The following is a 26106-nucleotide window of genomic DNA, read 5'->3' on the forward strand; positions in this document are numbered from 1 at the left end:
AGCCCTGGGTTCAATTCCTCAGTACCACATACACAAAATGCCGGAAGTGGCTCTGTGGCTCAAGGCTAGCTGTCTAGCCTTGAGCAAAAGAAGCTCAGGGACAGTGTCCAGGCCTTGAGTTCAAGCCCCAACAACAAAAACAAAAACTCATGGACTTAACTGCTCAGACTGGCTTCAAACCACGATCATGATCTCAGCCTCCTGAGTAGCTAGGGTTTTGTTTTGCCAGTCCTGGTGTTTGAACTCAGCCTGGGCACTGTCCCTGAGCTTTTGCTCAAGGCTAGCACTCTACCACTTGAGCCACAGCACCACTTCTGGCTTTTTCTGTGTATGTGAGACCAAGGACTCGAACCCAGGGCTTAGCGCATGCTAGGTGAGCACTCTACCACTAGGCCACACTGCCGGCCTGGGTTTGTTTTTTGGGTTTCTTTTGGGCATGGTTTTGGTGAGTCACCCTCCTCCTGCTTCAGTCTTCTGAGTGCTGGGATTACAGGCGTGCAACCCCAGCTCAACCTTTTCATTTTTTCTTTCCTTATTTTTGCCAGTCCTGGGCTTGAACTCAGGGCTTGTGCACTTTCCTTGGGTTTTCTTAAGGCTACAACCCTACCACTTGAGCCACCACACCACTTCACTTTTTCTATGTATGGTACCAAGAAACTGAACCCGGCTCTTTGTGCATGCTAGGCAAGCACTCTACCACTAGGCCAAACTCCAGGCCCTCAACCCTTTCTTTTTGACGCTGCACTGAGGGATTGAAGCCGAGGCCTATGTCTGCCAGGATGACGCTGTCACACTAATGCAAGTTCCCGGCCCCGATGCTTAGTTTAGAAGACATCTGGGGCCAGAACACTGTTTCCTGTGGGGTCTGGTCTTGTGTACCTAGCCTCACCTGATACTCCATCCTCCATCCTCCAGCTCCTGGGGTGAGTGGGGCAGGGGAGCATCCCCAGTCCAGAACCTCTGGACATATGGGGTGCTGGGGCTCCACTGCCCTTGCCTGGCATTGCACGACCTGACCTGTCCCTGGGGGGCTGTGCCCTCGCTCCCAAGTCCTGACCAGCGGCCAGGGATGCCGCAGGCGGACTTCCATGGTAGCTGGGGCTCAAGTGGTAGAGCACCAGCCTTGTCAAAATAGCCCAGATCCTGAGCTCGAGCAAGGAAGGGAGTGGTTTCTGCCACCCCCGGCCCCGGGCCGGGCCCCCGCGCTGACAGCCCGGACGCCATACGCGACCCGACCCGAGGCGGGGAGGGCCGGCTGTGGCCCAGGTGGGGGGCCGAGGACCCCGGAGCCCCGGGACCAGGCCTCCGCGGGAGCGACGCGGCCCCGGGACCTCTCACCCCCGCCCCTCCCCCGCCGGCAGGTGGACGGCGGCTGCGCCGGGCCGGCCGCGGCGTCAACCTCGGCTGGCGGGCGGCCGCTGCCGCACTGGGCGGGGGCGGGGGACTGCGGCGGGCTCGGGGACGGCCGGGCGCTCGCCGGGGCCGCCTCCTGGGCCTCGGAGCGCGGCAGGGCCGCCCGCCAGCCTCCGCCGCCCCGCCCGGCTCGGGCCGCGGACTGTGCCTGCGCCCCGCCCTCTCACCCCGCGATTGACACGGAACGTTTCGTGGGGGGCTGGCCGGGTCGAGCGTCTCCGCCAATCCGCGGGCTCGCAGAGGCAGCCCCAGGCCCTGTCGCGTATTTGGACCTATCAGGCGCGAGAGCCCGCCCAGCCGAGGCCTCGTGAGCCTGTGAGTGGCGGAGCGTCTCATTGTACGTCTCGAGGCCAGAAGCCAATGGCGACTCGGGGGAGTTTCACGGGACCAATGGGCGGCAGCAAACCGCCGTCAATCATGGAGGTCTGGACCAATGAGCGGCGGGCTGCGGGGCGTCACGGACAGAAGCAAAGGACTTGGACTGAGGTTCCCGGGCGAGCAGGCGCGGAGAGACGCGGGAAGCAGGGGCTGGGCGGGGGTCGCGGCGCCGCAGCCAGCGCAGCCAGCCCGAGGGGCCGCCGCCTCCGCCGCCCAGCGCGCTCCGGGGTCGCCGGCCGCCGCTAGCACCCGCCGCAGCGCCGCTCCGGGACCGGCCGCGGCCGCCGCCACTGCGATGGGCAACGCCGCCGCCGCCAAGAAGGGCAGCGAGCAGGAGAGCGGTGAGTGCGCGCCGTGACCCCGCCGCCGCCCCGCGCGCCGGCCCCCGCCTGCCCATCACCGCGCCCCTCCCCCGCCGGCCCCCTCCGCGGCCGAGGCCGGGGCCGGGGCCCGCGGAGCGGCGCTGCCCCTGCCCCGCCTAGGGGCCTTGGCCAAAGACCGCGCCCCCCCCCAGCTGTCACCGAGGGTCCTCGCCCCCCACCCCTTCCCTGGACCCTCTCCCCAGATCCTCACCCCCGCCTCTGCCGCCCCTGCCGCTGCCCCAAGCGCCCACCATTCCGGAGGGTGCTTGCAGGGGGTGGGCATCTGCCTGCCCCAGACAGACTCGGGCCATCGGGGGACCACACCCCTCCTACCTCCACCTCTCCCCATCTTTCTCCTGTTCACCCGATCCCAGTCCCTGCTCCACCCCGCCCCCCATCAGCAGACCCCAGCGCACTTCCAACATTGCCTTTCCCTCCTGTGTGTCACTTGGCACGGGGAACTGGCGCTTTCTGGGTCCCGCTGCCCCTCATCTTGTCACTCTGTGTCTCTGTTAGTACTCCCCCTGTCCAAGCACCTGTCCCTGGCCCTGCTGGGGTAGCCGACTGTTTGTGAACGGGAAGGTCTGTTGAGGGCCTGCAAAGCAAAGTGCAGCTTGGAATTCACTGGGTGCTCTATCTTGCTTTAGGGCAGGGGGCAAGGCACAGTCTCCTGCCATCTCCTGTTCTGTGGGGAGCTCTAGGTTCCAGTGAAGCTGCCTCCATAGATGGGTGACTCTGAGCTCGCTGAGCTGTCATTCACCCAGTCCTGGGGGGGCATTTTCATCCTCTCCTGGCCCCCTGGGTGAGGATAAAACAGGCATGCCTATGTTGGTTGGGCTGTGTGAATAAGATGGTCAAAATGAGACCTGCACCAGTGGCTTCTGCCTGTAATCTGAGCTACTGGGGAGGCTGGGATCTAAGTATCGAGGTTTGAAGCCAGTCTGGGCAGGAAAAGTCTATAGGAGACTCTTTTCTCGAATTACCCAGCAAAAGGTAGAAGTGGAGTTGTGGCTCAAGTGATAGATCACCGGTCCTGAGCAGAAAAACCTCAGGGCCAGTGCTCAGGCCTCAGGACTGGTACACACACACGCAGGAAGAAGACTTGGGGTGGGGAGAGGCGTCAAGAAGAGTAATAGGTAGCATGTAGTGGTTTTCTTCTCCTGGGAACAGATGGATTTTGACATTCACCCAGAGGGAAACGTGTGCGGCCCCCAGTCCCCATGCCCCAGGGTATTTTGACCTTTCCCAGCCAGAGAGACAGAACATGATTCTGCCTTTGGAAATGTCTTCAGAAGTGGCCTTGGGTCCCCTCCCTAATTCCTCCAGCTCTGAAGTTGTCCCTCAGCTGGCATCCCTTCCCAGCCCCTCCCCCTCCCCCAAATACTCAGCTCTGAAGAGCGGCTGTGCCCAGCCTTGTCATTTCTTTTCCTACAGTTCGTGGTTCTCAGACTCCAGCATCTAAGACTTAACCCAGAATGTCCCTCTCCAGAAAAATCAGGAAAAAGATAATAAATGAAAAAAAGAAAGAAAGGGAGGATGGGGGAAGCCAGAGAACTTTTATTCCCACATGGAATCCAAGCAACAGAATTCTAAGTTTCAGAGCAGCCCGGAAGGGGCCTCAAGTGTCACCCATGGGCGGGGGCACAGGCTTATAGTTGAAAGCTTGATGACAGAGGAGCAGGTGGGTCGAGTCCAAAACAGCTCTGGGCCTGAGCTCGGCGGAACTTGTGGGAAGGGGGCCCCAGCAGGTGAGGCCAGCTCTGTATAGCAGTGGCTCGGATGAAAGTTGGGGAGATGACATAGTCTTGGAAAACCTTTAGGCAGATCACACGCATGCGGTGGGGAGGGGGAGGGGGAGGCTGCACAGAGGAAAAGATCCCAAGAAAAAGATGAGAAGCACCGGAAGGATCTGCTAATTCTCCGGAGATGAAATAGTGCTGCTATTTATCGGGCCTCTGCGGCGGGAGCCTGGCTGAATGGTCTCCATAGATAGATCTGCTCTGATACGATTTTCATACTGAGCTTTCCCAAATGAGCCACGCCATGTGACATAGGTGACATCACAGGGGCAGAATTCGCACCCCCTCCATCCACGGGGCAAACTCCCTGGATGCTAAAATCTCTCAACTCACACTTTGGGTTTGTTTTGTTTTTATTTGTTTGGTTTTTTGCTAGTCCGGTGGCTTGAACTCAGGGCCTGGGCACTGTCTGTTCTTGGGCTTTCCCAAGGCAGGCTAGCGCCCTACCACTTTAACCACAGCCCCATTTCTAGCTTTTTCTGTATATGTGGTACTGAAAAATCGAACCCAGGGCTTCATGCATGCTAGTCAAACACTGCTACTAGACCAGGCACCCAGACTAGGTTTTTTTTTGTTTTGTTTTGTGTGTGTATATGTGTGTATGTTTATTTCATTTCATTTTATTTTGTGTTGGTTCTGGGTCTGAAACTCAGGGCCTGGGGCGCTATCTTTAAGTTTTTGTATGTATGTATGTATGTATGTATTTATTTATTTTGTGCTCAAGGCTAGTGCTCTTACCACTTTGAGCCACAACACCATTTCTAGCTTTTTGGTAGTTAATTGGAGATTCAAAGTCTTGTGGAATTTCCTGCCCAGGCGTGAGCCATGGACCAAAAGAAAAAAAAAAAAAACAGTTGTGTACCATGATGCATACCTGTAATGCCAGCACTGGTGGGGGCAGGGGTGGGGGGGGAGCTGAGACTGGAGGTTTCAGAGTTTGAAGCTAGTGCTTACTGGCAAACTGCATACCTAGCAAGTGCAACATCCTGGGTTCAAACCCCAGTACCAAAAAAAGAAAAGGCAAGGGAAAAAAATACAGTTACAAAAAAGGAAACTGGGGGCTGAGAGTTTGGCCTAGTGGTAGAGCGCTTGCCTAGCATGCACCAAGACCCAGGTTCAGTACCACATACATAGAAAAAAGCTGAAAGTGGAGCTGAGGCTCAAGTGGTAGAGCTCTAGCCTTGAGAAAACCCAAGGACAGTGCTCCGGCCCTGAACTTGTCAGAGTGATGTAGAGAGGGTTATAGTTACATGCGTTAGGGGACGTAAGTACATTTCTTGTCTAACATGGTTACCCCCTCCCCAGATTTTACTTTCTTCTTGTGCCAGCACTGGGACTTGAACTCAGGTCCTTGAATTCCTGCTTGGCTTTTTAACTCGAGGTTGACATGCTACCACTTGGAGGCACAGCTCCATTTTGGGCTTTTTGCTGATTGAGATCAGAATCTCAGTGAAAGTGGATGCTGGAGGCTCACGCTTGTAATCCTGGCAACTTAGGAGGCTGAGACCTGAGGATTGCAGTTCAGAGCCAGCCTGGGCAGTAAAGGTCAGTGAACCTCTTATCTCCAACTACCCAAAACGCCAAAAGTAAAATTGTGGCTCCAGTGGTGTAATGCTAGCCTTGAGCACAAAAGCTTAGTGACAGTGCCCAGGCCCAGAGCATTCACACGCATGCGCGCACAGGTACACACACACACACACACACACACACACACACACACACACACACACGCACGCATATACACCTCAATGATTTCCTGCCTGGGCTGGCTTTGAACTGTGATCCTCAGCTCTCAGGCTCCCGAATAGCTAGGATGACAGGCGTGGAGCCATCAGCAAAATTTTATTAATTTCTGTTAGAAATCTTAAATGATATGGCAAATGCAATCATGGTATTACGATGCCTGTTGCATGCTTGTCAAAGAGACTGGTACTAGATAAGTTGACTATCCCTAAGGAATATTTTGCCAGACACCCCTGTCATACTGGAGGCAATGTTGGAAGCAGTAGACCACCCCCCCACCCCCTGAAAGGGAGCTGGATTAGGAAGGAAGGCTCCCCCACACCCATACCTGGCTTTGGGCCCCTGAGAGGCTAAGATGTAGTAAGGTGGACTTCACTCTTACCATATAGCACAGGGATGAGGGAAAGGTAGGGTCAGTCGCCAGGCCAGCCTGCAGGGGGCACTGGCCTTTCATCTCACACCTGCCAGCCTTGAGGACTTCTTGCAAGTGTTCCCCCCAGAGCTCCTGGGCTCCCAAAAGATAACAGAGGCATTGCAGGACAAGAGTAAGACGCAGAGAACATGGTGTGGGGGACCAGGCCCCAGGCTCTGGCCAGGCTGGGAATGGCCAGCAGCCCCAGGGGACTCTCAGGACAGACAGCCAAGTGGGCTCAGGTCCTGGCTGGCACTGGCTAAAGACACCCCGGGAGTTGGTCTGTCCCGGAAGAGGGAGAACTGGTACGAAGTGCTCAGCCCAGACGGGCACTGAGCAGGTGGGGTGGTGGGGAGGGGGCTCCCCGGATGAGAGAGAGCTGTTGTTGCCCTCCAGCCTGCTACAGAGGCTTCAGAGGGTCAAACCTTGCGCTGAACTCTGCCTGGCAGTTGTACGGGGAGCCAGGAGGGCCCTGCCGGGCAGTGCTGCCCTGTGCTCAACCAAACCACCCCAAGTTTTGAGGGTCCTGGCTAGTGGTCCCCTGTACCCACTGGCCAGCAGGTCATTATTGGAGTTCCCTCCCACCCCCCTGGAATTCCCTGGCTCCCCCTACAGCCAGGGCTCTGGAGCTGGGCAGCCAGGCTGGTGCCGCAGGTCTTCTGAGCCTTGCCAGCCACCGTAGTCCCGGTGCCCTATGAACAAGACTGAGTGATGGCTTCCAGCTCCTACGATGGTGAGGCTCAGCCCTGTTGCTATAGCAACTTCACAGGCACTCTCGGCTCCTGGAGTCAGGGAGGGGCTGCAGGAAAGGTTTGGGGGAGCAGGTAGAGAAGAGGCCCCCATGGGCCTCTGGCTGGCCCTGGAAGCCTGCTCTCTACCCACTCCCCTGGGGCTGTGGGGCCCGGGAGAGATGGGTGGAGGGGAAGCCTGTGGCCCCGGAGTGGGGGTCCAGCCCCTCCACAGGGGTGAGGGGTGGCCTGGCCACTGTTGAGGTTCAGCTCAGAATGAAGATCGGGCCGGCTCAGAGTTGAGGTTCAGCCTGGACTGGGGGGGAATCCTCCATTCTGCTGACAGTGGGGTGCAGTCCACTCCAGTATCCAGGCCCCGCTCAGATTAGAAGGGGTACAGCCCAGAGCAGGGGTTCTATGGCTGTCACACTGGGGAGACTGGACAGCCGGGCCTGTTCTGCTTGCCCCGAGACCCCTGTCTCTGCCAAGCTGTGGAGGACAGAGGTTCTAGGCTGTTAGAGGGAGGGAGGCTGGACTCCCTGAGGCAGATACAGACTCCCTCCTCCACTGCAGCATCCTGTGCTTTGTTACCCTCTTCCCCCCCCCCCCCCCCGCACTGGGCCCCAGATTTGCTGGGGGTGTCTGGGGTTGCTAGTGGCACCCAAGTGGCAAATTCAGTGAACAGCAGATCTGGCAGGCCTCTTCCTGTGGCCAGATCCCGAGGGAGGGGCAGGACACCGTGTCCAGGGAGGCTGCCCCTGCTCTCCCCTTCTTTGGTGTTTTGGAAGGGAGGAGGGAGGGGTCAGGGAGGCCGCCCCGCCCCCGCCCCTCTGAGCCATTCGTTCGTTTCCGGTTTGTGTTTTCAGGGCCAAACCAAGCACAGGGCAAGGTTTGACAGAAGCCAAGGGCGGCCCTGGACCCAGTTCCCAGCTCCCTCGCCTCCCCTCCTCTCCCGTCCCCTCGTCTTAGGACCAGATGAGCGCCTGTCTGGGGGGAGCAAGCTTGGGGAAGAAATCAGGGTGGTTCTCATCCTTGTCCCCCATCCCCAGCCTTTCTCTCCAGCTGTTCCTCCAACTAATTCATGAGGTTTTTGGGGCTCTTTATCCCCGCCTGGAGCCTGAACACGGGTCTTAACTCCTTCCCCAGTGCCCAGCAGGCACTGCCCTGGGTCTGGATCACAGAGTCATGCCAGGCTCTCGGAGCCGTGGCAATACAGACAAGACGAAGTGCTTCAGTGCCCGGCCCTGCCCTGGGGTAGGCAGGGTGGCTGGCCAGAGGGGACCCCCCCCAACCGCATGATTCCTCCCCCGGCCCTGGCAAAGGGGGGCATTTGCACCCTTCAGGCAGCCCAGAGCAGATAGATTAGGTACCTTTATTGACTTATCCAGTCCTGGGGTTTGAACTCAGGGCCCGGGCACGGGACCTGAGCTTCTTTTGCTCAAGGCTAGCACTCTACCACTTGAGCCACAGCGCCACTTCTGGTCTTTCTGTGTCTGCAATGGCAAGAAATCGAACCGAGGGCCTCATGCATGCTAGGCGAGCACTCTACCACTGAGTCAGTCACATTCCCAGACTGAGCCAGGCAGAGCAGGTACCTTTAAATGCTGCCGTGGCAACGAGCAGCCGCCTGTCCCCAGAGGCCTCCCGCTCTGAGGCTCCTGTTTTCCGCCATCTCCGGGCAGTGCCCAGGGCCGCCTGGGATGGACCTGAGGTCAGACGGCTACCAGGGCGGGGACTCGGACCTCACCTTCCAGTGCTGGCTGCAGTTACTGCTCTGGGCCCATCTGGCCAGCCGTCTCCTGGCCTACCTGTGCCGCCACGCCCACCGGGGGCCCCAGCGCCGGCCAGCACCCTGAGCTGCCCTGGCCGCGAGTGGGGGGCAGCTGGGCCCCAGAGCCCTCACCCCCATGCCCTTCTGATGCCGAGAGGGACGGGAAGTCGAGGTGAGCATCATCGTGTTGGCCGTGGCCCTCTGTCCGCAGTGACACTGGGGAAGCCACACAGCCCTTCCTGTGCTCTCAGAAGCCACCTCGGGGCCGTGGCTGGCACTAGCAGATGGTTATTCTCTCCCAGGCACAGGGTTTCACAGCTCTCTCTGCCACCCTTTGTGGGGGAAAGTGAGGCCCCAGAGGGGAGGCCATGTCCAAGACAGGTCTCGGATGCCTCAGAAGCTCTCCTAGGAGAAGTGTGAGAGCTGTGTGGTCCTCGGGCTTGGCGTGGTCACCCCACCGCCTGGCCCCCCCACCCCCCCTACGCTGGCTCCCCCTTCTAGTCCTGTGAGGGCAAGCTGAGTGCGGCAGGCTTGTCCTGAGGATGGGGGGGGGCAGGCAGGCAGTGAGGACAAAGCAGGCAGCTGTGTGATGCCAGGCAGACAAGTCAAAGTGGGGTGTGCCTGGGCCCCGGGGGAATCTGAGGGGTCCGTGGGCTGCCCTGCCTCGCAGCATGTGACCAGTGCCAAACTAGTGGCAGAGAGGGTGGCCCCGAGGGGTCCGATGGCAATGGGGGCCCAGGCAGGGCATGCTGCCGCTCACCTCGTGGTCACATCGTGGTCACGTCGTGGTCATGCGTGGTGCCGGTGGCTCATGCCCGCCATCCTGCCTCTCAGAAGGCTGAGGAGGATGAGCTCGAGGCCAGCCTGGGCTCTTTAAAAAAAGGAAAAGGAAAGCCTGGAGCCAGTAGCTACTCTAGAGGCTACAATGTGAGGGTCTAGGTTCAAAGCCAGGCCAGGCAGGAAAGTCTGTGTGACTTTTTTTTTTTCTTCCAGTCCTGGGCTTGAGCTCAGGGCCTGAGCACTGTCCTTGGACTTTCTCAAGACTGGAGCTCTACCACTTGAGCCTCAGCACCACTTCTGGCTTTTTTCTATGTATGTGGTACTGAGGAATTGAACCCGGGTCTTCATGCATGCTAGGCAAGCACTCTACCACTAGGCCAAACTCCCAGCCCTCTGTGTGACATTTTAACCAGCCAAAAGCTGGAAGTAGAACTGTGGCTCAAGTGGTAGAGTTCCAGTCCTGAGTAAAAATACACTAAGGACAACGCCCACACCCCAATTTCTTCAAGCCCCCCGGAATGGCACCAAAAAACAAAAGCTGGGAGCTGGGGGCTCATGCCTATAATCCTAGCTACTCAAGAAGCAGAGATCAGAGGATCAGGGTTTGAAGCCAGCCTGAGCAGGAAAGTCTGTGAGACTCTTTATCTCCACTGGAAAACTAGAAATGGCACTGTGGCTCTCAGTGGTAGAGTGCTAGCCTTGAGTAAAAGAAGCTCAAGATAGGTGGGACAGTACCCAGGCCCTGAGTTCAAGACCCATGACTGACAAAAAAAAAAAAGTGATTGGCTCAGTAGGGCTGTTCTTTGGAGTTGCAGGTTCGTTGTTGATGTAGAATCCACCTGCCTGCACCGTGAAGACAAAACCTTGGGTGGGGACATTGGCATGGTAGGCCAGCACCCACAGCTCTGGTGCCCATTCCCCACACTGCAAAACAGTAGACCCAATCCAGAATGGATTTGGACACTTAGCTGGGCATGGTAAAGCCCAGCTGTCGTCCCAGCTACTCAGCAGGCTGAGATCTTTGGATCAGTGGTTCGAAGCCAGCATAGCCAGGAAAGCCCATGAGACTCATCTCCAAGTCACCACCAGAGAACTGGAAATGGAGCTGTAGCTGAAAGTGGTAAAGCTCTAGCCTTGAACACAAAAGCTCAGGGACAGCGCCCAGGCCCTGACTGAGGTTAAGCCCCACAAACAAACAAACAACAACAACAACAAAGTCTGGAAAGCAAAGTAAAAACAGACAAGGCGGGCTCGCTGCTCAGTTGGTGAAGCGTTTTCCTGTCAAGCTAGCCAGCCTGTCTCACCTTCAGGCCTGCAGAACGGGGGGAGGGGGCACAAGTCCCCACTGTAGATTTCCTATGTCAGTTTTCTGTGTGTGTTGTATACCTGAATGTGTGCCAGTACCGGGACTTGAACTCAGGGCCTGGGTGCCGTCCCTCGGCTTTTTTTTTTTTTTTTTTTTTATTCTTGCTCAAGGCTGGTTTTGTACAATTTAAGCCACCATTCCACTCGAGCCTTTTGCTGCTTAATGGAAAATAAAAGATGTTCAGATCTTGGGATATGTCACAGAGGCATAGCTGGCTCCTCTGTGATATATTTTAAAAACTACAGATGGAATGATGAGCTGCTGGTTCTAGACCCGGCACCCCTGTGTCTGTACTGAGGGGGGAAACTGAGGCCCAGAGAGGCGAGGTGATTGGCTCAAGGTCACATAGCTTGTCAAGGACTGACTAGATTTCAGCCACTCTACCTGTTTGTCTTCGTGGCCCCAAAGCCCACTTCATGCCTCAGTTTCCCAGGCTGCAAGTCAGATGAAACCAGGGTGGGCGGCCCCCATCTGCCCGTGAAGCTCCCGTGATGGCAGTCTGGGCCATTGGCCTTGGGGTACCATGGGACCCACAACGTGGTGGGTATCAGGGCTGTGTGCCCAGCTGAGAAGAGGCCTGGGGCCAGCCTGGGGCCTGAGTGACAGCTGGGCCCCCTGAGGGCGCCAGAGCCCCGGGGGGCCTCCACCCTGGGCTGGGCAGAGAAGGGGCTGGAGCGGCCCCAGAGCTAAGGCTATAAATACCTCGCTGGCCCCGGGCCTGGCCCAGGCATGCTGCTCAGAACCGGCCCCGTGGGGGTGGGCTGGCTGCCTCTCTCGGTCCCTGGGAGTGACCCCTAAGTCTCCTAGTACCCCACTTTGGATGATTAAGAAGCTGGACCCCATCTGTAATAGGGAGGGACCCAAACCTCAGCACCTGTCAGGATCACCTCCCAATCCCCCAAAGTTTCCCTTAGGCTCAGCCAGGGCCCCCCAAAGACACTGTGAGGGGGTCAGGCCCTGGGGCCAGGCAGCTGCCGTCCCCACTGGGCACCAGTGGCCTTGGCAGGCGGGCTTGCCACCCCCCCCCCCCGCCCTCCTCCCAGCTAATCCTGCCCTCTCTTGCTTTCCAGTGAAAGAATTCTTAGCCAAAGCCAAAGAAGATTTCCTTAAAAAATGGGAAAACCCTGCCCAGGTGAGCTCCCCTCGACAGCGCCCCAGTCACCCAGCCAAAACCACATCAGCCGCGTGCGGAGGCTGAGGGAGAGGGTCAGCAGTTCAAAGCCAGCCTGGGATGCATAGCAAGGCTGGCTCAAAAAGCATGAATGAATGAACAAATATTGAGGACCTCATGGAGGGTCCAGGCCTGCCCCACGTTTCTTCCTCCCCTGTCCAGAGCAACCCCTGACCCCCTAGCCAGGCACCCCCACCCCTTCCAGCTGCCCCCCTCCATCCAGAGCAGCTGCCAGAAGCTCCTGGGCCCGAGGCCAGTGCCGGATCTTCCCCTGCACATTCTGGAGGAATGCACCCTGCACTCCACCGGCTGCCAGGGCGCCCTCTGCTGGTGGCACAGGACAGACCCCAGACCCCCCCCCCCCAACATAGGCAGAGCTGGGGGAGCGGGGTGCGGAACCAACCCTGACAGGCCCGACCCTCCCTCCGCAGAACACAGCCCAGTTGGATAATTTTGACCGAATCAAGACCCTGGGCACGGGCTCCTTTGGGCGGGTGATGCTGGTGAAGCACAAAGAGACCGGGGACCACTATGCCATGAAGATCCTCGACAAACAGAAGGTGAGCGAGCCTGGGCCCCGTGGGCCAGCCGGGCCGACAGCCGTGCCTTCCCACACCCAGAAGTCGGCCCCATGCTGACTCCTCCGTACTGGGTATCGGGGGAATGTCAGATCGATAGGGTGGGCGTACCTGGGGTACAGCAACTCAGGAAGCAGAGATCTGAGGACCACAGTTCCAAGCCAGCCCGGGCAGGAAAGGCCATGTGACTCCTATGTCCAATTAATGACCAAGAAATCTGGAAGTGGCGCTGTGGCTCAAGGGGTAGCGCGCTAGCCTTGAACAAAAGCTCAGGATAGCACTCAGGCCCTGAGTTCAAGCCCCAGAACCCACAGCAAAAAGAGAAAAGAAAGAAAGCAACACAAGCCTGAGTGCAGCTGCGGGGCAGAGTCTTTGCCCATATGTACAAACCCCCGGTGGGTCCCCAACAATAATTCACAGGAAGATACAGTGGCCTTCTGGGCAAACACCTTCCCCCCGCCCCCCTTGAACTCAGGACTTGGGCACGGTCCCTGACCTCTTTTGTCAGTCATGGGGCTTGAACTCTCTCCGGGCCTTTTTGTTGTCCCTGAGCTCTTCAGCTCAAGGCTACCACCCTACCCCTTGAGCCACAGCCCCGTTTCTCCCTTTCTAGTGATTAATTGGAGATAAAAGTCTCACATTCTTTAGTGCCCAAGCTGGCTTTGAACCTCGATCCTCCGACATCAGCCTCCTGAGTAGCTAGGATTACAGGCGTGAGCCACTACGCCCTGCCAGACATTCTTTCCATAAAGAATTTTGAGATGTGACAATGCCAGGGTGTCACAGTGTGTGAGTGGCAGCCATAAGAGCTGTTGGGGGGGTGTACACACACCCCTTAAAACCCAACAGAACTGAATCCACCTTTTCTAGACACTTCATCAAAATGTCAAAATGGTACCCCAAAAATTAACAAAATCAAAAAACAAATCCTTTTCTTTTTGGCAGTAGATACCAGGACTTGGGCTGAGCTGAACTTTTTGTTTGTGGGTCGTGGGGCTTGAACTCTGGACCTTCTCACTGCCCCTGAGCTCTTCAACTCAAAGCTGCCACCCTACCTCTTGAGCCACAGCACCGCTTCTGGTTTTCTGGTGATTCATTGAATCTCACAGGGACTTTTTAGTGCCCTGGCTGGCTTTGAACCGCGATCCTCAGATCTCAGCCTCCCAAGTGGCTAGGATTATAGGCATGAGCCCCCAGTACCCAATATTGGTTTTTTGTTTTGTTTTGTTTTTTGCCAGTCCTGGGGCTTGAACTCAGGGCCCGGGCACTGTCCTTGGACACTTTTTGCTCAAGGGTAGTGCTCTGCCCCTTGAGCCATAGCACCACTTCTGACTTTTTCTGAGTATGTGGAACCGAGGAATTGAATCCCTGGCTGAGAAACGCATGCCAAGCAAGGGCTTTGTCACTGAGTTACGCCCCCAGCCCTTAAAAATTCATTTTAACCATATATTATTAATTTACTTTTATTTATTTTCTGTAGTACTGGTGTTTGAACTCAGGGTCTTCACTTGCTTAGGCTGGCATTCTACCATTTGAACCATGTTCCAGCCCTGGTTTTTGCTGGTTATCTCAGGTGGCCTTTGCAGGCTTTTCTGCCTGGTTGGCCTCAAACTTCAATCCTTCCACAGCTTCCTGTACATCTAGGATTACAGATTAACCACCAGTACCTGGCTTTTATTTTTATTTTTGCCAAACTGGGGTTTGGGCTCTAGGCCTATACTTGTTTGGGCAAGCACCCTCCCAGTCTCCAGCCTCACCAGAGGGGTTTTTTTGTGTGTGCGTGTGTGGGTCATGGGGCTTGAACTTGGCCTGGGTGTTGTCCCTGAGCTCTTCCGCTCAAGGCTACCACCCTACCCTTGAGCCAAGCCTCACTTCCCCTTTTCTAGAGGTTAATTGGAGATAAGAGTCTCAGGTCCTTTTGTGCCTGGGCTGGCTTTGAACCTTGATCCTCAGATCTCAGCCTCCTGAGTAGCTAGGATGACAGGTGTGGGCCACTGCGCCCGGCTTCACCAGAGTTTTTGATTTAAGACAAGGTACCTGTAGTAGTCATTACCAATAAAGTTTTAGGTTCTTTTTGTTTGTTGTAGTTAGTTGCTTATGGTGTTCGAACTCGAGGTCTGGGCACTGTCCCTGAGACCCTTTTGCTCAAGACTAGTGCTCTTCCACCTTAAGCCAAAGCTCTAATTCTGGCTTTTAGCTGGTTTAATTGGAGAGCAGAGTCTCACAGCCAGTGCCAGTGGCGCAAGCCTAGGTAGGAAAATCCCTAATACTCTTATCTCCAATTAAATAGCAAAATGGTGGAAGAGCATAGGGCGTGGTGGCTCTCGCCTGTAATCCAGCTACTCAGGCGCTGAGATCTGAGGATCAGGTGCAAAGCCAACCCAGGCAAGAAAGTCTATGAAACTTCTATTTCCAATTAAATGGAAATGGGAAGTGGCACTGTGGCTCAAAGTGGTAGAGTGCTAGCCTTGAGCTGAAGAGTTCAGGGACAGTGCCCAGGCCTCGAGTTCAAGCCCCAGGACCAGACCAAAAAAAAAAGAGGGCTTAGGGGTTAGACTTCCTATTGAGGGAATATTTCGAGTGTGCCAGGCCCTATCTCACCCCTGACCCGCCAAAAAAAGAAAGTCAAGTCTAGGAGTGACATCGACTGTGTTTAATTTTTTTTTTTTTTTGGCCACTTTGGGACTCTTCTGCTCAAGGCTAGAGCTCTACCACTTGAGCCACAGCACCACTTCTGGCTTTTTCTGTGTCTGTGGTACTGAGGATTCGAACTTAGGGCTTTGTGCATGCTAGGCGAGCACTCGACCACTAGGCCACTTTCTTAGTCCTGTATTTAATTTTCTTCTTTACTGGTTTTTGTATGTATGTGCAAGTACTGAGATCTGAACTTAGGGCCTTTCCCTCTCCTTTGAGCCACTCCACCACATACACACGTGTGTGTGTGTGTGTGTGTGTGTGTGTGTGTGTGTGTGTGTGTGTGTCCTGGAGCTTGAACTCAGGGCTTGAGTGCTGTCCCTGAGCTCTTTTGCTGAAGGCTGGTGCTCTGCCACTTGAGACACACCCTCTACCTCTGGCTTGTTTGGTGACACAGCGTCGCACAGGCTGGCTTTGAAGGATGAGCCTCCGATTTCAGCCTCCAGTGTCCTTGGGATCGCAGGTGTGAACCACCAGAGCTGGGCGAGGGATCTCTGTACCCACAAGCCCCCGGGGCAGGCATGCCTCCCTTCCCAGGTGTCCTTTCCTCCAGGAAAGGCTCGCTGGAGGATTGCCCGTGACTGCCTGTGACCTGGTGGCGGGGAGGTGACCCATGCATTCTCCGCCAGCCGTGCAGGGAGGCCGCAGCCTCTGCCCACCCAGACTCTTCTGACTGAAGGACCCAGCCCAGCCCGCTGGGGTTGGGGGGTCGCCCCCTCTCACCCCCTGTCCACGTCATCAGGTGGTGAAGCTGAAACAGATAGAGCACACCCTCAACGAGAAGCGGATCCTGCAAGCTGTCAACTTCCCGTTCCTGGTCAAGCTCGAGTTCTCCTTCAAGGTGGGGGTCGAGGCTGGACCACTTGGGCTAGCTCCGGAGAACGGGGGTGGGGGGCCGGCTGGGTCCTGGGGCTTGAGCTCAGCGCCTAGGCACTCTCCTTGAACTTTTCCACTCCAGGCTGGAGCTGTACCAGGTGAGCCACTCCTGGCTTTTTGATGGTTCATTGGCGATGGTCTCAGAATTTTCTGCCTGGGCTGCCTTTGAACCAGGATCCTAAGATCTGAGCTTCTTAAGTAGCTGGGACTTAGAGGCCTGAGCCCGGCACCTGTTGTGTTTTAGATGAGGGTTTCAAACACAGCCTGGCCTCTAAACCTAGCTGGGCTTGGCCCAGTCCTTCCAAGTGTTGGGGTTACAGGCAGCGTGCTTTCCTTTGGGGCCCTGCAAAGCCACAGTGTGCAGATGACAAGCCAGAAAACCATCCAGCCTTCCTCGGGCTCCCCCCCAAGCCAGCCCTACCCAGGCACCCCCCAAGCCAGCCCTCCCTGCACTCTGAGTTCAGCAGAATGAACTGCAGCATGGGGGGGGGTTCAGCCAAACAGTGCCCCCGCCCCTGTAACCATCAAGGCCTTCAGGCCCCTCCCCCCGGGCAGGGAGCGGGGTGTCACCTCCTGTCCCCCCACAGGACAACACGAACTTGTACATGGTCATGGAGTACGTGCCTGGCGGGGAGATGTTCTCGCACTTACGGCGGATTGGCAGATTCAGGTAAGCAGCTGTGCGTGCACCCAACACTGCTAGACCCAGGGGATACACAGCCCGCACCCCAGGACCACCAGGCCACGGGGGAGGCCCACAGGAACCCTACGGCCTCCACTGTGGGCCTAGAGTTTATTCCACTGTGCTGTGGAATCTGCTATGTCAGACCCCCAGAACCATGCAAGGCAGCAACCTCAGAGCTGATTTCAGGGTGCTGGAGCCAGTGGCAGGGCCCCGACAGCACAGAGGGATAATTCACTCCAGCCAGACCCCCCCCTTTTTTTTTCTGCTTGAGCCTCTTGAGGTGAAGGCTACTTGACCTCCACTTCCAGCTTTTTTATTGGAGACTTTTCTGGCCAGGCTGGCTTTGAACTGCCCTTCTCAGATCTCAGCCTCCTGTGATTACAGGGATGAACCACAGGCACCCCGCCCATTTTTTTTTATTTGACCAGTACCCATGATCATCTATAATGACCTTCAGTGTTCCTTCCTACTGTGAAGAGGTTTTTTTGTTTCGTTTTTTTTGTGGGTCATGGGGTTTGAACTCGGGTGCTGTCCCTGAGCTCTTTAGCTCTAGGCTACTGCCCTACCCTTAAGCCAGAGCCCTACTTTCCTTTTTCTAGAAGTTAATTGGAGATAAGAGTCTCTGGTCCTTTTGTGCACAGTCTGGCTTTGAACCTGGATCCTCAGATCTCAGCCCCTGAGTAGCTAGGATGATAGGCGTGAGCCACTGTACCCGGGTATTTTTTTTTCTTTTTTTTTCCCAGTCCTGGGGCTTGAACTTAGGACCTGGCACGGTCCCTGAGCTTCTTTTGCTCAAGGTTAGTTAGTGCTCTACCACTTGAGCCACAGCACCACTTCCAGCTTGTTCTGTGTATGTGGTACTGAATAATTGAACCCAGGGCTTCATGCATGCGAGGCAAACACTCTTCCACTAGACCACGCTTCCAGTCACCCATGAAGTTTTGTTTTTGTTTTCTTTTTTCTAGGTTTTTGTTGTTGTTGTTGGTTATGGAACTTAACTCTGGGCCAGGGTGCTGTCCCTGAGGTCTTCAGCTCAAGGCTACCGCCCTATACTTAAGCCACACCACCACTTCTGGTTTTCTGGTGGCTAATTGGAAATAGACTTACATGGACGTTAATTCCCGGGCTGGCTTTGGACAGCAATCCTCACATCTCAGCCTCCTGAGTAGCTAGGATTGTAGACGTGAGCCACTGCACCCAGCTAAAGTTTTTGATTAGGTTGTTTCTTTTCTTTTCTTTCTTTTTGTGGTGTTTTCTGTTTCAGCACTGGGTCTAGAACTCAGGGCTTCGGCAGCCTTCCTGAGCTATTTTGTTCCAGGTTTGTTAGCACTCTACCACTTGAGCCACAGCTCCTCCTTAGTCTTATTTTTGTTTCAAATGTCCATTCTCCCATCTCAGCTTCATCGAGTGGCTTGAATTACAGGTGTGAGCCAGTGTTCCTCCTGCCTCCGGCATATCTGGGGTTATAGGGCTGAGCCCCTGGTGCCCGGCTTCCTTTTCTATCTTGAGATGAGGTCGGGAGGTCTCACTCAGCCTCCCAACTCTCTGGGACTCCATCTGTGAACCACAGCACCGGGCCCCGGAGCCATTTGGGGACTAGAGTGGAGGTGTCTTCCTCTGCAAGCAGCACGTGCCCCCCCCACTGACCCCCCTTCCCCCTCTTGCTTCTCCCCCACAGTGAGCCCCACGCCCGCTTCTACGCGGCCCAGATCGTCCTCACCTTTGAGTATTTGCACTCCCTGGACCTCATCTACCGCGACCTGAAGCCAGAGAACCTCCTCATCGACCAACAGGGCTACATTCAGGTGCCCGCCCGGGCCGGCGGGGGGCGCCCCCGCCCCCAGCCCGAACCCCCGCCCAGCCACCCGCCCCTTCTTGTGCCCACAGGTGACAGACTTTGGCTTCGCCAAGCGCGTCAAGGGCCGCACCTGGACCTTGTGTGGGACCCCCGAGTACTTGGCCCCCGAGATAATCCTGAGTAAAGTAGGTGTCCCCCCCACGTGCCCCTGCCCGCCCTCCCCCAGACCCCCACCTCCACAGCCCCCTCACGGTGCCCCTTGTCTCCCCCAGGGCTATAACAAGGCGGTGGACTGGTGGGCCCTCGGGGTCCTCATCTATGAAATGGCTGCCGGCTACCCGCCCTTCTTTGCTGACCAGCCCATCCAGATCTACGAGAAGATTGTCTCTGGGAAGGTGAGGCGCGGGGCCCCCAGCCCAGCCAAGGCAGCTGGCATAGCCAAGATGGTCGTGAACTTGTCCTTCCGGGCACCCTGGCCACCCATGGCGTGGCCTGAGCCACCACAGGACAGCCGAACACAGGCTGGCATCTCCTGGGGTCCCTCGGCACCCCATTTCCTGCTGCATGCCCCTCGACACTTCGTCTGGCTCCGGGAGAGGGGAGGACCCAAGGCTGGGGTCCGGCACCTGCAGGGAAGGGTGTGTAGGCCTCTCCCCCGCACCCCAGCTCCACCACACCCCAGGCCAGCTTCCCCCTGGCCTTGGAAGCTGGAACACAGCGGCCTGGCCCCTCCACACCCCACCTTTCCCACGTGGGAAGCGAGGCGCTGGGAGGTGGAGGCAGCGGGGAACACACATGGCTACAAGGGAGGCAACCCAGAGCAGAAGAGCCACGTCCTGAGAAGCTGGGGTGTGGGGGACACAGAGGCCTCTCTGTAGCCTCCCCCGGCTATCTCCTGTGCACCCCCCACGCCCGCGCAGGCCCCAGGGCGAAGGGCCAAGGTCACACAGCACAGCCTGTATGTAAGCCATGGAGGCCGCGTGCCCGGCCGTGGGATCCCAGTTTCCAGAAGAACTGAGCCGTGCAGAGGCAGGGCGGCAGGGCTTTGATGAGAACCCTGGGAATGGCAGGTCCAGGCCCGAGGTGGCCTCTCCCTGGCCTGCCTGGCCACCCTCCCAAGCCTGCCTCCCAGTCACCCGTCTGGAGCAGGGCTCCTGTGGCCGCAGCCCTAGCTTGGCAGGCAGCCATGCTCCCCCAGCCCTTTATCTCAGGGGAGGGTCTCGCCTCCTGCACACTCACCTGGACCCCCCTCAGCCCGTTCACTTGGGGATGACAGGTGACGTCACTGTGCCTCGCTGCGGGACATCTGGAACACTGCTGGACTGCCATCCCCCTATCTAAACCTCCTGGTCACGGTAGTGACAGCGTGAGCTGCCAGCACCAGCCGGCAGCCAGCCAGGGGTTGTGTTGTTGCTGTTCTTTGAGCTCGGGGACTCTACCACCTAGGTCTCGACTCCCGTCCAGCTTTTTTGTGTACTTCTGCTGGCTAATTCAGATGGGCTCGGGCGCTCTTCTTGCGGGGACTCTGGGATCTCGGCCTCGGACCTTGCAGTGTGGGGGTTGGGCCCGTCGGGGCCAGCACCCCCAGAGTCTGCGCCCCTCTCCAGGTGCGGTTCCCGTCGCACTTCAGCTCGGACCTGAAGGACCTGCTCCGGAACCTGCTGCAGGTGGATCTCACCAAGCGCTTCGGGAACCTCAAGAACGGCGTCAATGACATCAAGAACCATAAGTGGTTCGCCACGACCGACTGGATCGCCATCTACCAGAGAAAGGTGGGCGCCCCCCCCCCCCGTGGCCTCCAGCCAGCCCCATGCTGGCCGTTCTGTGGCCTTGGTCTCCATCACACCCCCGAGTCGTGCCCCAGTGCCAAAGCTCGGGCCTGTGTCGTCCAGGACAAGCAACTCCTCGATGCATAGGCCATTTACGCTTTTTGGAATGGTTCCCATGTGCGCTGCTGAGCCCCCCCATTTTCTGGTCCCTCTCCAGGTAGAAGCCCCCTTCATACCAAAGTTCAAAGGCGCTGGGGACACGAGTAATTTCGACGACTACGAGGAGGAAGAGATCCGGATCTCCATCAATGAGAAGTGTGGCAAGGAGTTTGCTGAGTTTTAGGGGTGTGCCTGTACCCCCGAGGGTTCTTTTTCTTTCTTTTTTTTTTGGTGGGGGGTGGGAGGATTGGATTGAACAGCCAGAAGCCCCCAGAGTTCCTTGCATCCAACTTCACCCCTGACCCAGTCCTTCTGGGTTAGGGAGAGCGAGGGGGGGTCACTCAGACGGATGGAAACACCAGCTGCACCCCCATTCCCTCAGGCCCCTCCCCACCCCCCTCAGCCTACTTCTGCCTGTTTGACATGAGTTTCTCAGCCCCATCCAGTAGGCCCCCCATCTTGCTGGTGTATCCCAGGGCAGGATAAGGAGAGGGGACCCCCAACTTTCCTCCAGCCCCCACCCCACCCCCATCCCCGCACAAGGATGAACGGATGGACTGGAGAGCCAACCTTCCCTTCCCAGCAGTCCTGCGGGAGGAAAGACTTTAAAGGGCCATGTTCAGTGGGCTGCTGGCTAGAATTGAAAGGAAAAGGAAAAAATTAAAATCTATTAAGTTGTGCAGTGCCTCCTCCCTCCTCCCGCCCCGCCCCTCAGGCCCCGCCCCGCCCCCCCCAGGCTGGGAAGCCAAGTTTGCAAAAGCAGGAAGTGGGGTCCTGGCCTGCCCCGAGCGACAGCGCCCCCACCCCTGCTGGGGGGGGTCTTCTGCCAAGCGCACCGGGGTCCCCCCAACCCGCGTGGACCCTCCACAGCTTCCCCCCAATCCTCCAGCAATTGGGAGCCAAAGCAGCTGCCTCGGCCCTGCCAAAGACAAGAATTCGTTCTCCCCTCCCCCCCAAAAGATAGGGGAGCCCCGAGCCCAGGGCCTCCCCGCACTGCTGCGGACCGCCAACCTCTTCATTTCATTCTCAGCTGGATTCTTAATTCCCAGCCTCCGGCTCCGCTGGGACAGCGACCCCCAAGGCCTCCGCACCCCCCCCAACCCCGCCGGGGCTCCAGGCCAGGGAGGCCGGGGAAGGGGGTGCCCCGCTCCCTCGGCCTGGCAGCGCCTGCGCCCGGGCCGGGCATCCCGGGTCCCCCCGACCCCCTCGCTCGCTGTCAGCCGTCCATCGCCCCCACCCTGCGCCAGGGGGGTTGTGCTGTTTCTTTTATTTTTCTCTTTGGAGAGCACAGTGGGGAACCGCTGGGGGGGCCCCATCCACCCCGAATTTGCCCCTAGCCGACCCCTCTCCAGCCCCGGAGAAGCCCCGTCGGGGCCGGGGCCCCCCAGGCTGTGGGCTGCGAAGGACGAGGCTTCCTCCTGAACCGTGTGCTGTTGTAAACATATTTGAGAACTATTACCAATAAAGTTTTGTTTAAAAAAAAAAGTGTCGCCGGTCTTCCCCACGGGGTCCCCGCGGCAGGCCGGCGGCGGGGGGGACGGGGTCGCGGGGATCCCGGCGGCGGGGCCCGGCCACGCCCTCCGCCGCGCCCCGGGGGGCGCCGGGCCCGGGATCCCCGTCTTCCGCGGGTCCCGTCCGGAGCGAGGGGGCGCTCGAGGGAGGCGCCGGGCCGGCGCGCGCCGGCGGGCGGGGGCGGCCCTAGGCGGAGCGGGGAGCCCCGGGGCCCCCGATCGCCGCGTCCTCGCGCGCGGGCTCGGCGCCTCCGAGGGGCGCAGGGGCGGCGGCCGCGCACTCGGCGGCGGCAGCGCGGCGGCAGCGCGGCGGCGGCGGCGGCGGCCGGGCGGCGAGTTCCCCGGTAAGTGCGGTCCCGGGAGCTGAGCGCGCCGGGAGGCGTGGAGAGGGGGCTGGGCGCCGGGGACGTCTGGGTCCCGCGCCCAATGGCTGGAGGGCGGCCGAGCGCCGCCCGCGCGCCCCGCCCGCCCCCTCCCCTCCCCCGCCCGCCCTCCTCACCCCTCCCCTCCCTCCCCTCCCCCGCCCGGCGCTTTCCCCCGCCCCCGCCCCGGCGCCAACTCCGCGGCGCCTCCTTAAAAAGCGCGCGGGAGTTGTAGGGGGGGCCGGAGCGAGCGGAGGGAGCGCGGCCGCGGGGCGAGGGGCGCGGGGCGGGCGGGGGCCCGGCTCCACCTCCGGGCAGGGGCGGGGGAGGGGAGGGGGCCGGAGTGTCCCGGGCGCGCGTGCGGCGGCGGCGGCGGCGGCGGCGGCGGCGGCGGCGGGGAGGGGAGCGGCGGGGAGGGAGGGGCCGGCCGCGCTCCCTCCTCCTCCCCTCCCTCCTCCCCTCGCTCCTCGCATCCCGGCCCCGCGCGCGCCCAGCACCAGCGGGGCCGTGTGTGCGTGCGGCGGGCGGGCGGCGGCGGGAGTGAGTGTGTGCACACCTCCCGCTCGCTTTTCTTTCTCTCGCACTGTTTTCGCTCTCGCGCTCTCCGGCTTTTTTTTTTTTTCTGCTTTTTTTTTTTTTTTTTTTTACGAAGAAACAGCAGCGCCGCCGCCGCGCCGCCGAGGCGCTGCGCCCCCCGGGGGGAGAGGCGGAGGAGGCGGGCGGGCGGGCGGCGGCGGAGGGAGGGGAGCCGGGAGCGGGGCGCCGCGCTGGGAGGGAGGCAGCGCGCACGGTGCAGCCGGGCCGGGCGGGAGGCATGGCGGGGCCCCCGGCCCTGCCCCCGCCGGAGACGGCGGCGGCCGCCACCACGGCAGCGGCCGCCTCGTCGTCCGCCGCGTCCCCGCACTACCAGGAGTGGATTCTGGACACCATCGACTCGCTGCGCTCGCGCAAGGCGCGGCCGGACCTGGAGCGCATCTGCCGGATGGTGCGGCGGCGGCACGGCCCGGAGCCCGAGCGCACGCGCGCGGAGCTGGAGAAACTGATCCAGCAGCGCGCCGTGCTCCGGGTCAGCTACAAGGGGAGCATCTCGTACCGCAACGCGGCGCGCGTCCAGCCGCCCCGGCGCGGGGCCACCCCGCCGGCCCCGCCGCGCGCCCCCCGCGGGGGCCCCGCCGCCGCCGCCGCCGCCGCCCCCGCCGCGCCGCCGCCCGCGCCCGCCGCGCCGCCGCCCGCGCCCGCTGCCGCCGCCGCTGCCGCCGCCGCCGCCGCCGCTGCCGCCGCCGCCCCGGCCCGGGCGCCCCGCGCGGCCACCGCCACAGCGCCCCCCTCGCCCGGCCCCGCGCAGCCGGGCCCCCGCGCGCAGCGGGCCGCGCCCCTGGCCGCGCCGCCCCCCGCGCCCCCCGCCCCGCCGGCCGCGGCGCCCCCGATCGGCCCGCGCCGCGCCCCCCCGCCCGCTGCCGCCGCCGCCGCCGCCCGGGAGTCGCCGCTGCCGCCGCCGCCGCCGCCGGCGCCGCCACAGCAGCAGCAGCCGCCGCCGCAGCCACAGCCGCCGCCGGAGGGGGGCGCGGCGCGGGCCAGCGGCCCGGCGCGGCCCGTGAGCCTGCGGGAAGTCGTGCGCTACCTCGGGGGCAGCGGCGGGACCGGCGGCCGCCTAACCCGCGGCCGCGTGCAGGGGCTGCTGGAGGAGGAGGCGGCGGCGCGAGGCCGCCCGGAGCGCGCCCGCCTCGGAGCGCTCGCGCCGCCCCGCGGGGACAGGCCCGGACGGGCAACGCCGGCCGCCAGCGCCCGCGCGGCGCGGAACAAGGTGAGCGCGCCGGGAGCGGGGCCGCCGCGCGGCGGGCAGGTGCGGGCGAAGTTGGCGGCGGAGCCGGGAGGCGCGGGGCGGCCGCGGGGCCGGGGCCGGGCGCGCGTGCCCGGCGGCTTTCCGCGCCTGGTGACCTTGGCGAGCGCCGGGCGCTCGCCCAAGCCTCAGTTTCCTCGCCGGGGGAAGCGGCGGGCGTGTGGGGGGGGGCCGGAGGACGCGGCCCCGCGACAGTAGCGACCCCTTGGGGCGGCGCGGGGTGACTTTGGCGACGTCCGGCCGCCCGGGGCTCCCACGAGCGTAAAAGTTAGTCGGGATCGGGCGCAGAGGCGGCGAGGGGCGCCCGGTTCCCCTTCGCGGGCCCCTGAGTCGGGGCGCCGAGGGGAGACAGGCCCTGAGCACCCTGCGCCCCCTTTTTCCTCCGCCGCCAGAGAGGTGGAGACGAGCGGGTGCTTGAGAAAGAGGAGGAAGAGGATGATGACGACGATGACGACGACGACGAGGACGTGTCGGAGGGCTCCGAAGTCCCCGAGAGCGACCGCCCCGCGGGTGCCCAGCTCAATGGCGAGCGGGGCCCCCCGAGTGCCAAGGAGAGAGTCAAGGACTGGCCGCTCTGTGGCTCCCGCCAGGGCCAGGATGAAGGGCGGGGGCCCGCACCTGGCAGTGCCTCCCGCCAGGTGTTCTCCACGGCCTCCATGAACAAGGAAGGGGGATCCGGTGAGGGTCCGCCTGGGGTGGGGGGGGCAGTGCCAAGCGGGACCCCAAGCCGGGCACCTGTCCCCGCTGACCGTTGTCCTCCTGCCTCCTCTCCAGCCTCTGTGGCCACCGGCCCGGATTCTCCATCTCCTGTGCCTTTGCCCCCCGGAAAACCAGCCCTCCCCGGGGCGGAAGGGACCCCCTTCAGCTGCCCGTAAGTTGGGGTGTGTGAGAGGCCTGGTGCGGGGGGAGAGCGCCCCTGCCCAGGCCTGGGTGTTCACCGGGGCTCTCCGTCCCTTCTGACGTAGCCCGGGGCGCAAGGAGAAGCCCACCGACCCCGTGGAGTGGACGGTGATGGACGTGGTGGAGTACTTCACCGAGGCCGGCTTCCCCGAGCAGGCCTCCGCCTTCCAGGAGCAGGTGAGCCCGGGCGCAGGGCCCCACGCCAGGCCCGACCTTGCCCACCCTCCCCCCCCACACCCACACCCGGCCTCACCCTGTCGCCCCTCCCCAGGAAATCGACGGCAAGTCCTTGCTGCTGATGCAGCGCACGGACGTGCTGACCGGCCTGTCCATCCGCCTGGGCCCCGCCCTGAAGATCTACGAGCACCACATCAAAGTGCTGCAGCAGGTCCACTTCGAGGACGACGACCCCGACGGCCTCCTCGGCTGAGCAACCGCCCTGGCCCCCTCCCCGCCCTCCCCAGTCCACGCCAGCCCCCTGCCTCTCACCCCCAACCCCGGAATCCGGGCTGGGCTGGGGGAGGGGCCTTGCCCTCTTTGTCTCACACATCTGTCCCCCCCCCCGTGTCCCTGCGCACACACTCGAGGAGCACGGGTGGACTCGGCCTGGCCCCTCCTCCCCAGCCCCCCGGAGGCCCGCCTGGCCCCCCCCAGCCCTGGACATATTTTGGAGATAAAAAAGGGCAAGGGGGGTTCGCGTCTCCTGAGACCCTCTCTGCAGCCGGGTGTGTCCTGTTCACGTGTTTCTCTGCTCCCCCTCCATTCGTGTGGGGGGGGCGCCCCTCACGCCACCCCGGCCCCTGCCCTGGCCGCAGCGCCCCTGGCTTGGCAGCCCCGGGGTCCCACTGAGGTCTCCTGTCCTCCCTTCGCCTCTCTTTCTGACGGTCTTTCGCTCCAGCTGGCTGTATGGCTTTTTAATATTGCACCGGAGGTTTTTTTTAAATAAAATTTTAAGAAAAAAGGAAATAAGAAATGGGAAGTGCCACGGTCCGGTTTGGGGGGGGGAATAAG

General features: G+C 60.5%; 3 protein-coding genes across 4 annotated transcripts; all 3 read left to right on the forward strand.

The window, feature by feature from the left end:
* The first annotated feature begins 1883 nt into the window (after nucleotides 1-1883).
* Nucleotides 1884-21161, forward strand: Prkaca (protein kinase cAMP-activated catalytic subunit alpha). 2 transcript variants are annotated; one of them, XM_090336062.1, is made up of 10 exons: nucleotides 1884-2132; nucleotides 11823-11884; nucleotides 12355-12483; nucleotides 15938-16036; nucleotides 16659-16741; nucleotides 18435-18561; nucleotides 18644-18739; nucleotides 18827-18949; nucleotides 20162-20326; nucleotides 20541-21161. In XM_090336062.1, the coding sequence occupies exons 1-10, from the start codon at nucleotides 2087-2089 to the stop codon at nucleotides 20664-20666; spliced, it is 1056 nt and encodes a 351-aa protein (XP_090192188.1). In that variant the 5' UTR covers nucleotides 1884-2086; the 3' UTR covers nucleotides 20667-21161. The 2 variants fall into 2 exon arrangements, with proteins under 2 accessions (XP_090192188.1, XP_090192189.1); XM_090336063.1 differs by lacking the exon at nucleotides 1884-2132 and adding an exon at nucleotides 6647-6840.
* On the forward strand, nucleotides 8516-8772 carry Smim46 (small integral membrane protein 46). Its single transcript, XM_090336118.1, has one exon. It carries the CDS (start codon nucleotides 8536-8538, stop codon nucleotides 8689-8691), a length of 156 nt encoding a protein of 51 aa, XP_090192244.1. The 5' UTR covers nucleotides 8516-8535; the 3' UTR covers nucleotides 8692-8772.
* A 1576-nt stretch (nucleotides 21162-22737) lies between the features above and the next one.
* Nucleotides 22738-26050, forward strand: Samd1 (sterile alpha motif domain containing 1). The gene is made up of 5 exons (XM_090335981.1): nucleotides 22738-24159; nucleotides 24588-24873; nucleotides 24970-25066; nucleotides 25161-25272; nucleotides 25367-26050. Exons 1-5 carry the CDS (start codon nucleotides 23170-23172, stop codon nucleotides 25523-25525), a joined length of 1644 nt encoding a protein of 547 aa, XP_090192107.1. The 5' UTR covers nucleotides 22738-23169; the 3' UTR covers nucleotides 25526-26050.
* Nucleotides 26051-26106: the final 56 nt, after the last annotated feature.

Source organism: Megascapheus bottae, chromosome 1 (genome assembly GCF_031878675.1).
Source record: "Megascapheus bottae isolate mThoBot1 chromosome 1, mThoBot2.hap1, whole genome shotgun sequence".
Taxonomy (NCBI): Eukaryota; Metazoa; Chordata; class Mammalia; order Rodentia; family Geomyidae; genus Megascapheus; species Megascapheus bottae.